Raw genomic sequence first — 13,309 nt, 5'->3', positions numbered from 1 at the left:
AGTTTTGTGTGGATTACACCAACCTTGTCCAGAACCACGTCAACCTTCTTGTAAAGGTTTGTTTCCGAGAGGACAAAAGGCAGGTCGGCGTCTTCTTCCTTGGGCTTGGTCGGGTCTGCAAGATCACGGACACACAGATTTACAAAGTGACCGCCATATTTTATTATTCAAAACATGCTGAATATACCTCGGATTCCTGCTACGGCAAAGGATTCTGGGAGTTTGGTTTGCATAGTGAGACACTGGGATTTGAACCATGGTCACAAGGAGTAACTCTTTCAGCCCCAGACCTACAACTCCACTGACTATAAATCACAAACAATTGATAAAATCACTTAACTTTTTTTAGGTATTTTTTTAAATTAAATATTTAACATATTCATGGTAAAAAAATGATCTGGTTTTTACCATCTTTATTCCATCACTTTTGGAGATCAGACTGTTTGTCAGACCTCAGATCTACAGGTTCAATTTCTGTTCTTTGTTTGCAAAGCAATTATGACACTATCCCTTGGTCCAGCGCATAAACAGATGTAGACAAGAAACATGAATTCAGTGGACACAGAGAAAAGGGAAATATATTCATGTTTCACAGGATACAAATAAGTAAATCAGTTACTCTTAGGGGGATTGAATCTTTCCAAGACAGACAATTACACTGAGAAGTTGTCCTACTAAGTGGGACTCGTCCTTGACCCATTTGAGTGGTCCATGAGAGTAGATAGCATGTAATGGGGATCTGACCCTTTAGGGGGCCCCATGACGTACAGATCGCCTGGACCGAATCTGGCAGGGTGGGGAAACGGAAGAGGAGGACTCCCTCATCTTCCGTTCGCTTCAACAGTGACGGGCGGTCAAGAGGATCGCTTAGTGCCGGAAGAATCGTAGCCTCCTCCAGCATGCAAAGTGTTAAAGGATGATGCCTCTCTACCGGGATTTTCATTCTAACTTCTTGTCATCGTGAGATGTCCCCACCATGACCTATTTTCTTGTGTAACCTCAATAACATCGAGTGTCTCCATGGGCACTAGAGACTTAGACAACTTGGATCGGACTAGGAACTCATGATGATACAGAGTCAGGTTGGCGATGGGATGCGCTAGGTTGTTCCACTGATAGGGGGTTCAACGTATGTGGTCCACAGTGTTTGAAGATGCCACTTACCATTAACCTCCAGCACTGTCTGCTTCATGCTGCTACCTGAGGCGTAGTAGACGTAGCAGCGGTAGTTCCCGGCATGCTCGGCGGTGACAGAGGCAATGGTCAGGGTGGCGTCCCCCTTCTTCAGAGCCTCCTCAGACATGGACAGCCCCGGCTTGTCGATGGTGATCTTGTTGTCGTACTCGGCCACTTGCTTGCCACGGGTGAACCACTGAACCATGAGGTTCTTCATATCCATCGGCAGCTTCTCAACCTTGAGGAGACATTTCAGGTGCACGGCCTCTCCCGGTTTAACAACCACTGTGGAGGTGTCGGTGATAACCTCAAGTTTGGCGTCTGGATGGGAGACGGAAGGAAGAACCTGAATGAACACAACTGCCCCAAGCATGATCATAATATTATTAACAATATTGTTCTCACTAGGGGCTCACCGTGTCCCCAGGGCTGGGCCGAGAACTTCCTGGCACCACCAGCCCCTCTCTTGTGGATCCTACCCGAGGCACTGGGATATAAATGAGCTGCCCAAGGAGGTGGAACTGGGATTTGAATTCTCCCACTTCAAAGGAAGCTTTTTTTATATAAAGTGTTCTTCCCAGTAACCTGCTCCTCTAAGCCATGGATAGTTACAACATCCGCTGCTTTGATATATTCCAAATATCAGTACATTTAGACTGTAAGCTCCTTGGTTCAGGGACTCCCTTTCCTAATATGGCTGTATCGCTTATCCCCGTTATGTCGCCTATTATTATGTCACGTGTATTACTGCTGTGCAACGCTATGTACATGGATGGTGATAAACAAATACGGTAGAGATATACTATATACATATGTACAAAGCACAATGTAGTTACAATGTATCCTCCAAACGCTACCTTATAACATAGTGATACATCCGCCCTGTGTGCCTGCATATACCAGTTCCAAACCGGAGTACACCCATGTTCCTCTTCACATACTTCTGTATAGAATAGGATACGCTCACACTGTATCTCTGCAAACATCATGCCATATTTAACTGTTTGACGCCTGTATGGTCATGGGGACGGTAGACACCCCCAGTCCCGGTTTTCAACCCCCTCTACCTATAAATACGCGTGCGTTTTCACCCTCGCTGGTGGCCTGAGAAGATGCCCCCAACCCCCCGACCTCCTCCTTCTCTATCACTCTGTTCACTTTAATACACGAGTTTGTATACACAGCCACTTCTCTAATGGTATCCATTCAACTGCCTAAACCAGGGGCGGCCAACTCCCGTCCTCAAGGGCCGCCCACGTGCCATGTTTTCAGCACAGGTGGATCAACCAGTGGCTCACTCATTATGACTGAGCCACTTGTGCTGAAGCAGGGATATCCTGACAACCATAACATGTCGGTGGCCCTTGAGGACTGGAGTTGGCCACCCCTGACCTATACCATGTTAGTCGGGATGAATAATCTCCCCTGGTCGGGGGCTAGAACTTACGTGAGGCATCGAAAGCCAGGAAGAGACATAGAAGGATGAAAACCTTGTGAGCCATATCTCTCTCTCGCTCTCTCTTTTTCTCTCTCTCTCTCTCGCTCTGTCTTCTTCTCCTAGAAGGTCTGAAGTGCTGGGTTCTGCGAGATGTCTCAGCTGATATTGTCTCTGGTGTTGTTTAGGGTGTGTCATGTCAGGCCCTTATCATTACACACGTAGGGTTGCGTGTGGGCTGCATGTCAGTAGATTAGGACATGTTTACCAACTCTTGGCCATCTTCATCTCTACAGGAGGAACAACTTGTCCTAATGTATAATATATTACACCCCCTCCTGGAACATAGCAAGCGTATTTGCGGGGGTCATAGCGGGACGTTATGAGGGGATAGAGGATCGCACGCCGAAACATTGTTTGAAGAATAATGATCTATGTAAATCTAACACCAAAAATATCAAGAAACCCATCAAAGGGACCCCCCCCCCTTCCCAATAAATACAAATAATAAACAATTTCCTTTATTTGTTTGTGAAAAGAACAGAACGAAAAGGAACGATGTGTCTGTGACTTTGAAGACTGACAACGTCTGATCACCAAAAGAATTAGATACAAACCCCCCCAAACGTTTGTTTAATATGGAAATATTAAAAGTTGAAACATTATTTAAAATGACAGATTTTTTTTGTAAAGACATTAATCGCCCCCATTAAACCCAGTAAATAACTATTCCCCGGCCCTCCGCTCACTCTGCCCCTTGTTAAAACATAGTGTACACCCCCTCTGTATCTGGGAGTAGAGATGCTGACCGTATCCCACTGCAGTCGGTGAATATTTGTACCAATGTATTTTAGATGTTTGTACAGAAACGTTTGTTTCATGATTTTCATTTCATTTTTCGACATAAATGAAGATTTCCAAAGGCAGTGAATTTTGCTGAAAGAATAAAATAATGGTCACAATTTCGTGACATGTATGTATGTATGTATGTATGTGCGTGTGTGTGTGTGTATGTATGTATGTATGCGTGTGTGTGTGTGTGTGTATTTATGTATGTGCGTGTGTGTGTGTGTATTTATGTATGTGCGTGTGTGTGTATGCGTGTGTGTGTGTGTGTATGTATGTATGTGTGTGTGTGTATGTATGTATCTTTATTTCTGTATTATTAATGTACATAGTGCGTCACAGCAGTAATACACGCGACAATCATATAACAAATAATATAAATAACACATAATGGGAATAAGCGCTTCAGACATAAAAGTAACATTTAGGAAAAGGAGTCCCTGCTCCGAAGAGCTTACAATCTAATTGTATTCCCAAATCTTACACGTGACCCCTTTTTCTGACCACCACAAACCCGTCTTTATGCCCCAAATTCGATCATTTTTACATCTCAATTCAACAACAATAACATCATCGATATATTGACCCAAATGGTTTAAGGAGGAATTGTAATCGAACAACACGCAGAGGGAGACGCGCAAACAGAAGACGTGAGAACGGGCCGGACTGTATGAAGCGTCTGTTTTATTGACGGATATATCCTTTGAAGTCCCCCACTGTTTGTTAGCTGGTAATAGCAATGTTCTTGGTCACACACTTTATCTTCATGGGACCAAACCAATGGTCTGTAATTGTTTGTTCCAATATGGTGAGCAAACTGCGGGACGCCTCTGGCCTAGGAAACAGACAGAAGGAACAATTCAATGAATGGGTAATACATAGAAGCAAAGATGTCGTCAGCAATAACCTGAATGGGACCGGGGCAATATACTCTTATTTTGTATCACGCAGACAGAGTGCTGAGACGCATGAGAATAATGTTGTCGATACTCTGTCTCGGTGGAGAAAAAGTTGCGTTGTCATACGCAGTTCTACTATAGATTACAGCACGTGTATGTTCAGGGGAGGAGGGTCCCTCACAATTTAAGTGAAGGAAAGCGGAATCAGAGATCTCGTCGCGACCAAGTCACCGCCGGTGACAGGCAAGGGACCCTTTGCCACGACTGCCGGACGCTTCGCCAACCAGGTCAGTTAATTTAAGGGTTAATTTAGCAGTTAGGGCAGGGGGTTAAGGATAGCAGATTTAGGGTAAAGGGTAAAGGTTTTTAGGGTAGGGGATTTGGGTAAGGAGTTAAGGTTTTTAGAGTAGGGGATTTGGGTAAGGGTTTAGGGTATGGGATTTTAGGGTAAGGCTTTGGGCAAAGGTTTTAGGGTAAGGGGTTAAGGCTTTTAAGGATAAGGGATGAGGTTAGTATTAGGGTAAGGGTGAGGTTAGTATTAGGGTAAGGGGTGAGGTTAGTATTAGGGTAAGGGGTGAGGTTAGTATTAGGGTAAGGGGTGAGGTTAGTATTAGGGTAAGGGGTGAGGTTAGTATTAGGGTAGGGGGTAACATTAGTATTTGGGTAAGGGGTGAGGTTAGTATTAGGGTAAGGGATAACGTTAGTATTAGGGTAAGGGGTGAGGTTAGTATTAGGGTAAGGGGTGAGGTTAGTATTAGGGTAAGGGGTGAGGTTAGTATTAGGGTAGGGGGTAACGTTAGTATTAGGGTAGGGGGTGAGGTTAGGGGCTTACATTGACGGCAAAGCAGCCAGTGGAGAGACGTCCCGGTGCCAAGGTGAGTGGCGGAAAAACGTCCGCCACTAAATGTTCTAAACCGAAGTACAGACCCCAGACACACACGGCGGGTTGAATTCTGGCACGAGAGGACATGTTTCCTACCTTCCCTCCAGTGACACAGCTTCATCGTGTAAGCCACCCAGATCCCCACAAACAGAATGAGGGTCCCCAGCAGAACATAGCACGGCCCCCTGAATCTCTCCCTGCTTGGCACTGCAATATAAGAACGAGTGGTTACCCGTGGGGGACCATATCTGACACATTGCTTTATTCCCCTTTCGCTTGGCTTTTATCATTAATCGGATTATTCTATATTACAATGTTATTATTAATAATTATTGTTGTTGGTATTTCATTTATAATTAAAAGAAACAATGCCACGTAGACTTGGAAAAAATATATACATATATTGTTTGTCCAAGGAACATTTTTTTATAAATTTTGGTTTTCATCCTTGTCGCTCATTTTATTATCATGACCCGTGGGCCCTCGATAACGCGCCCCTCGCTCCAGCCCGCCACAGTGATCCCTTCTCAATCAAACGTGGACATCCTTGTATGGAGATCAGACAGGCCACCGCCTTTTTATTAACCAAGAACCAGTGAAAAACTGAGGACAGGTCAGATGGACGCCATACCACAATTAGCCCTAAACAATTTCCACTCCCACTTTTTCACCTCTGCCCCTGACCCGTTGAGCCCAGTAATACTCCATGTCTGCCTTTAAGGATGACCCCCCTGACCCACCGCTGCTGCCCCAGACTTGAGTTCTCCTCCCCCAATGAACCACCATTAGTCCAACCAATCATTCATCCCATGGTCCTCTCTGACCAGTCCGACCACCTCCCGCTGTGACAAACTTTCCGCTATTTAACATTGTAACCGGACTTCCCTGTCATCTTTGATCATTGTTTTTTTGTTGATTTTTCTTTTATTTTTGCTTTGAGTTTCTTCTTTTTCTCCCCCCCCCCTCTTTTTTTTTTAAACACAAAGTTAATATGTTTTGCCCCCCAAACCGTGCGTGACACAACCCAACAACCCAAAAATAGGACCTGAGGGATTCCTGCCAATCCTGCTGGCTTCCGTAGAGATAGGTACGTCCTCCCTCACACCTATACTATATATAGCTAAATGACACAACCCCACCTCCTGCTAAAACTCTCTCCCCACATTAACCCTATCCCTCCCTATAACCATCACCCCTCCTCCGGGGTATGGTGGGAGGGGGACAGCATGGCTGGGAAATAGTTTATATACATTATCTGCAGGGCCTATTAAAGATGGCCACCGCTGTGATTTTCCAGGAACCGGCTTACTAACTCCGGCCGGATGACTCCAGCTGTGGAATGTGCTGCCGGCAGGTACATACCTCTCAGGATGGTACAGGTGGTGTCTGTGTTGTGTAGTCGTGAGTTGGTGACGGAGCAGCAGAAGGTTTGATCTCTCTTCACCACCAGTAACAGATAACTCTTGACTTCAAACAGCTCCTCCTCACCCGGGGTATATATGGTGCTCAGGGCCTGGAAGGTCCCCTGCTTACCATCGTGCCATTTTACCAGGGCAGCAGGGTATCCTCCGTCTGTGTGACATCGTAGTAGGACAATTGGGGTCAACATCATTGTCTCGATCTGGGGGAACCTGTAGGCTGCTGAAAGTAACAAACACAGGGATCCTGTAAGGATATCTATAACTGCATACTGTACAGTTTTGTACTCTCACGTGTATTTATCTATTTATATCTTCACTCAAAACTCTTTGTCACTCGATGTACCCAACCATGAATCCACCCACTCATCTACTAATGGATCCACCCTCCCATCAATCTATTTACTAATACCCTAAGCAAGCTACCGACTCATGGATCCACTCGCTCATCCACCCTCCCATTGATTAACTTACTTATCTATAAATCAATTCCCTCTCCTACGGATCCAGTTACTCACCCACTAAAAAATCCACCTATCAAATCAAGCAATGCACCCATCAACTCACCAATTAACCATCTCTCTCCCGTTAACCAACTTACCTCTATCCATCCATGTGCCACACCATATAAGAACACATTGGAAGAATGGCTCACATGTTAAGTCACTGGCGTTTGAGGTAGGAGATTCTGGTTAAGTACAACTTGCCTGTGGCTATAGGTTTTTCAGGGTAGGAATAAATTGCCACTGCAATATTCTGATATGTTAATTGTTGGCTATGTGTGGTTATCTATCTACAGTATCTGTCTGTTGATCTATCTAAATATTGATCTTTCTATCCATCCATCTGTCCAACAATTATATGTCAATCATCTACGTATCAACCAATCTGTCTGCCACTAATACCAATGTATCCAGTAGTCTGTCTCTTACTATTTTCAATAAAAATAATAATAATAATAATATTCACCTACATGGCATGTATTGATCAATAGTTCATAATCTTTGCTTATACATCCATAAGTCATCTACATATATCTCTTCTATCTGTCAATATATCAATGTTTTCATCAGTCTATATCTTACTATTTCAAATAATAATAATTATATTCATTAATCAGTACATCTGTCCATTTCCTGACCAATAAGTAATCACTCTACATATCTGTCAATCTATCGTCTGATCGATGTATTATCTGATTGTGTCTCACCCACCTCCAACTTCCACGTCCATGTCCCTTATAACAATGCTCTTGTTGTTAATGAGAGACAGACAGATGTATCTCCCTTCATCTGCCCGCCTCACGCGCCGCAGAGTCAGCGAAGCGTCCCCCTGGTGGATCAGAATTGGGAACATCTCTGTCCGATTGCGCACGTGGCCGCTTTTCACCGGGAATCTCATCCCGTAATAGTGGTAGTAGTAAATTGGAACGTAAATGCGGCCTTCCCGGTGAAACCAGTACAGAGAAAACCAGGAGGCACCTCTCAGCTTTGTCACCTTACATGGCAGAGTGAGGTCAACACCGGAGATGGCATAAACCCTTTGTGGTTCTTTTGGGATATCTAGGAGAGACAGGAAGAAAGACATTGTTAGCGCCACACACGCTGCTAGTTGGTTACCGTGAAAGTTTAGTAGCCTTATAATAATATACTTATTAGGGTCACCCGTACTGAGGTCTGTGTCCCAGCGTAAAGGAACGTTGTTTGAATTATCTGCACCATTCTCAGCTTAACTCCTTCCTGTACACTATAACTCCTCCTACTGCTCAATATAACCGCTCCCAATAAACGCTCCTACTGCTCAATATAACTGCTCTCTATAACTCTTCCTATTGCCCCATATATGGAAAGTAGGCTAAAGCGCTCAAATGCAGGTGCAATGAATAAAATAAGCCAAACCACTAAACCAGGGTACTAATAAGAATAATATAGTACTTAATGTGCAATAGTATGGGTACTATCCTCCTGAAGACAGGTGGTAGATGGTACAAGCCCACTCACCCTCAGTCTCATCGGCAGGTTCCCCTGAAAATAAGCAATACTCACATCCTGGTGGTAGGTAGGCAAGCTGTGAAGCTACAATTATGCAATAACAGGAAAAGGGAGACCAAAAAGCGCACCAGCAAAACATGTGGTTGCGGCAAAAGATATGTGGGTAGAACGATTAGAGCTCTTAAGGTCAGGATGTTAGAGCATTTAAGGCTCATAAGATTGAAAGACACTAATCATCCTGTTTCCAAACACTTCACAGAATGTGGTCAGGGAGGAACAAGTAATTTTTCCTTCCTGGGAATTGAATTAGTTCATTGTAAATTTAGAGGAGGGGATCATGTCAACCTTCTGAACCGTAGGGAGGCGTATTGGATTTTCACTCTCCAAACGCGCTTCCCTATGGGTCTGAATATTGACTGGCAGTTAACCCATTTTTTGTAATATGCTAATTTTCATGAGTTATTTACACTTCAAGTCAATTTTGCTTAAACGACAAATGGATTGATCAAATTAGCCCTGTAAAGTTTCTTAAAGTTTCATATAGTATACAATACACTTGTTTTTGATGTCTTATGTTGATGATAGTTTTATTATACAATGTTTTATATGTACTATATGTGGACATATTTCCCTGGTTCCTAGGTTCTAGATATACATTATATGTTATGCAGTATTCATGTATTTACATGTTTTTCAAGTTATTTAGATGCTTTAAATTACTTTACTTTTCGTAAATTTGTGGCTATATGTTTTATACCTTTATTTTCCCTTTATGTCTTAGCATAAGATGTAAGTTATTATTGTTGTTTTTACATTTTCCCTTTGAATAGAATGCTTTTCTTCTTCTTTTTTCTATTTTTCTTAAACTTTTGATTTTAGTTTTGTTGATGTCTGCATCGCCGCAATGCGCATGCACAGTGATTAGCACTGCGTGTATGCGTCATAGGGATGTTTATTGTATCAGTGGGTCAGTGATTCTCTATGGCTTGCCCTTAACCAAGATGGCCACACTGCCTGTGGGACTTCCTTTGCCCTTAGAACGGCACTGGGTCGCTCTGCGCATGCGCGATGACGCGCGTAGCGTCATGACGTCATCAGGTTCCGTTTTTTGGCGCGAAACGGCCCACAGGTAAGAGGGTATTTAATGGATGTTATTACATTGTGTTTTATCCTTGAAAAAGAACGCTGTGACGTTCGAAACGCGTTGGATGGGTCTCTTGTCACATTAAAGTGCCCTTTTAATCATTTTTTCGTTTTGGGTCCTTCCTGCTCCGTTTTTGCTGGTGCGCTTTTTGGTCTCCCTTTTCCTGTTATTGCCCCATATAACCTCTCCCTGTAACTCATCATATTACCCCATATAACCGTTCCCTATAACTCCTCCTATTATCCCATATAACCCCTCCCTATAACTCCTCCTATTACCCCATATAACCCCTCCCTATAACTCCTCCTATTACCCCATATAACCTCTCCCTATAACTCCTCCTATTACCCCATATAACCTCTCCCTATAACTCCTCCTATTGCTCCATATAACCTCTCCCTATAACTCCTCCTATTACCCCATATAACCTCTCCCTATAACTCCTCCTATTACTCCATATAACCTATCCCTATAACTCCTCCTATTACCCATATAACCACTCCCTATAACTCCTCCTATTACCCCATATAACAGCTCCCTATAACTCCTCCTATTACCCCATATAACCGCTCCCTATAACTTCTCCTATTACCCCATATAACCGCTCCCTATAACTCCTCCTATTACCCCATATAACCTCTCCCAATAACTCCTCCTATTACCCCATATAACCACTCCCTATAACTCGTCCTATTACCCCATATAACCGCTCCCTATAACTCCTCCTATTACCCCATATAACCGCTCCCTATAACTCCTCCTATTAGCCCATATAACCTCTCCCTATAACTCCTCCTATTACCCCATATAACCGCTCCCTATAACTCCTCCTATTATCCCATATAACCCCTCCCTATAACTCCTCCTATTACCCCATATAACCCCTCCCTATAACTCCTCCTATTACCCCATATAACCGCTCCCTATAACTCCTCCTATTACCCCATATAACCTCTCCCTATAACTCCTCCTATTGCTCCATATAACCTCTCCCTATAACTCCTCCTATTACCCCATATAACCTCTCCCTATAACTCCTCCTATTACTCCATATAACCTATCCCTATAACTCCTCCTATTACCCATATAACCACTCCCTATAACTCCTCCTATTACCCCATATAACAGCTCCCTATAACTCCTCCTATTACCCCATATAACCGCTCCCTATAACTTCTCCTATTACCCCATATAACCGCTCCCTATAACTCCTCCTATTACCCCATATAACCTCTCCCAATAACTCCTCCTATTACCCCATATAACCACTCCCTATAACTCATCCTATTACCCCATATAACCGCTCCCTATAACTCCTCCTATTACCCCATATAACCGCTCCCTATAACTCCTCCTATTAGCCCATATAACCTCTCCCTATAACTCCTCCTATTACTCCATATAACCGCTCCCTATAACTCCTCCTATTACCCCATATAACTGCTCCCTATAACTCCTCCTATTACCCCATATAACCACTCCCTATAACTCCTCCTATTACCCCATATAACCTCTTCCTATAACCCCCCCCTATAATTTCTCCTATTACTCCATATAACCTCTCCCTATAACTCCTCCTATTAGCCCATATAACCTCTCCCCATAACTCCTCCTATTACCCCATATAACTGCTCCCTATAACTCCTCCTATTACCCCATACAACCGCTCCCTATAACTCCTCCTATTACCCCATATAACCCCTCCCTATAACTCCTCCTATTACCCCATATAACCCCTCCCTATAAATCCTCCTATTGCCCCATATAACCGCTCCCTATAACTCCTCCTATTACCCCATATAACTTCTCCCTATAACTCCTCCTATTACCCCATATAACCTCTCTATAACTCCTCCTATTGCCCCATATAACTGCTCCCTATAACTCCTCCTATTACCCCATATACCCCTCCCTATAACTCCTCCTATTACCCCATATAACCGCTCCCTATAAATCCTCCTATTAACCCATATAACTGCTCCGTATAACTCCTCCTATTACCCGTATAACTGCTCCCTATAACTCCTCCTATTACCCATATAACTGCTCCCTATAACTCCTCCTATTACCCATATAACTGCTCCCGATAACTCCTCCTATTACCCATATAACTACTCCCTATAACTCCTCCTATTACCCCATATAACCTCTCCCTATAACTCCTCCTATTACCCCATATAACCGCACTGAGTGGTGATGCTGACTTGCTAAGAGACAAAGGTCCCTCCTGCATAATAATGTGGAGCAAGCAGACTTGACTTTGTCTCCCATCCAATGTGTGTTTTGTTGTGTGCATCTGCCCCTTACCTGCACTGCAAGCCAATATCACCATGAACAAAGCAAAGATCCCTTTCATCTGTAGAAGAAATATTATTTATAAAATGGGGATAGGATTTGCATGTAACAAGAGTAAGAAATGTTACCATCCTTTTCATTTCTCATGTTTTCTGGAACACACAAATAAAAAAAAGTGCTGGCGTCTAATGCAAGCAGTATATATATATAACAGTATACGGGCGTGTGTACCTGTGTAAGTGTACTCTGTGTGTGTCAGCAAATATATATACATATTAGCTGATATACCCGGCGTTGTCCGGGATGTAAATTCGTAATAGGTAGTATTACTTATAAATGGTGGAACAATAGGTGACTATTTGTTGTAAAGGTTGGATAATAATGTTGAAAAGAAAGATGGAAGAAAATGTAATACGATGTTGTATAAAAATGGTTTATTGTAAACACACCACAGTACAATGTATATTTTGGTGACATAAGTGATGTAAAAATGTGAGGCGTGTGTCCTGCTAGGGTGTGAGCGTGTGTGAGGCGGCGGGTGGGTGTTCAGTACGGGTGGAGCGTGGGTAGTGAGTGCTGGCTGTGGGTCGGGGTCCTGCTAGGGTGTGAGGCGAGTGCGGGCGACAGCTGGTCAGTGATGTTGGTGAGTAGTGGCGGGAGGCGGCAGGTGTGTGTCGAGTGTGTGGGGTGGGTGAGAGGCGGCGGGTGTGTGTTCAGTGCGTGCGGCGGCTGTGTGGCGCAGGGGTGTGAGCGGTGGGCGGGTGAAAGGCAGAAGGGCGGGTGGGCGAAAGGCAGAGGCGGGAGTGCGGCCGAAAGGCGGTGCAGGAGGGGAGGTGAAGGGGGGGTGAGGGGAGGTGAAGAGGGGAGGGTGGGGGGGAAGGGGAGGGGGGGGTGAGGTGAAGGGGGGGAGGTGAAGGGGGGAGGGGAGGTGAAGGGGGGAGGGGAGTTGCAGGGGGGAGGGGAGGTGAAGAGGGGGGAGGGGAGGTGAAGGGGGGGGGAGGTGAAGGGGGGGAGGGGAGGTGAGGGGGGGTGAGGGGAGGTGAAGGGGGGGTGAGGGGAGGTGGTGGGGAGGGGAGGTGAAAGGGGGTGGTGAGGGGAGGTGAAGGGGGGGGAGGTGAAGGGGGGAGGGGAGGTGAAGGGGGGGGGGAGGTGAAGGGGGGAGGGGAGGTGAAGGGGGAGGGGAGTTGAAGAGGGGAGGTGAAGGGGGGGAGGGGAGGTGAAG

General features: G+C 44.6%; 1 protein-coding gene across 1 annotated transcript in view; it reads right to left on the bottom strand.

Annotated features, from left to right (window-relative positions):
- Positions 1 to 3,115: 3,115 nt before the first annotated feature.
- Positions 3,116 to 13,309, bottom strand: part of LOC142476413 (CD276 antigen-like) — a 37,569-nt gene continuing 27,375 nt past the window's right edge. The window contains exons 7-11 of the mRNA XM_075581794.1: positions 12,100 to 12,148; positions 7,872 to 8,219; positions 6,602 to 6,880; positions 5,336 to 5,446; positions 3,116 to 4,292 (exon numbers count right to left, since the gene is read on the bottom strand). Coding sequence (XP_075437909.1) covers positions 4,222 to 4,292; positions 5,336 to 5,446; positions 6,602 to 6,880; positions 7,872 to 8,219; positions 12,100 to 12,148 — 858 coding nt within the window. The 3' untranslated portion in view covers positions 3,116 to 4,221. The remainder of the gene's footprint in view (positions 4,293 to 5,335; positions 5,447 to 6,601; positions 6,881 to 7,871; positions 8,220 to 12,099; positions 12,149 to 13,309) is intronic.

This window comes from Ascaphus truei, unplaced genomic scaffold (assembly GCF_040206685.1).
Source record: "Ascaphus truei isolate aAscTru1 unplaced genomic scaffold, aAscTru1.hap1 HAP1_SCAFFOLD_1585, whole genome shotgun sequence".
NCBI lineage: Eukaryota > Metazoa > Chordata > Amphibia > Anura > Ascaphidae > Ascaphus > Ascaphus truei.
This window is presented reverse-complemented; position numbering and strand designations above follow the sequence as displayed.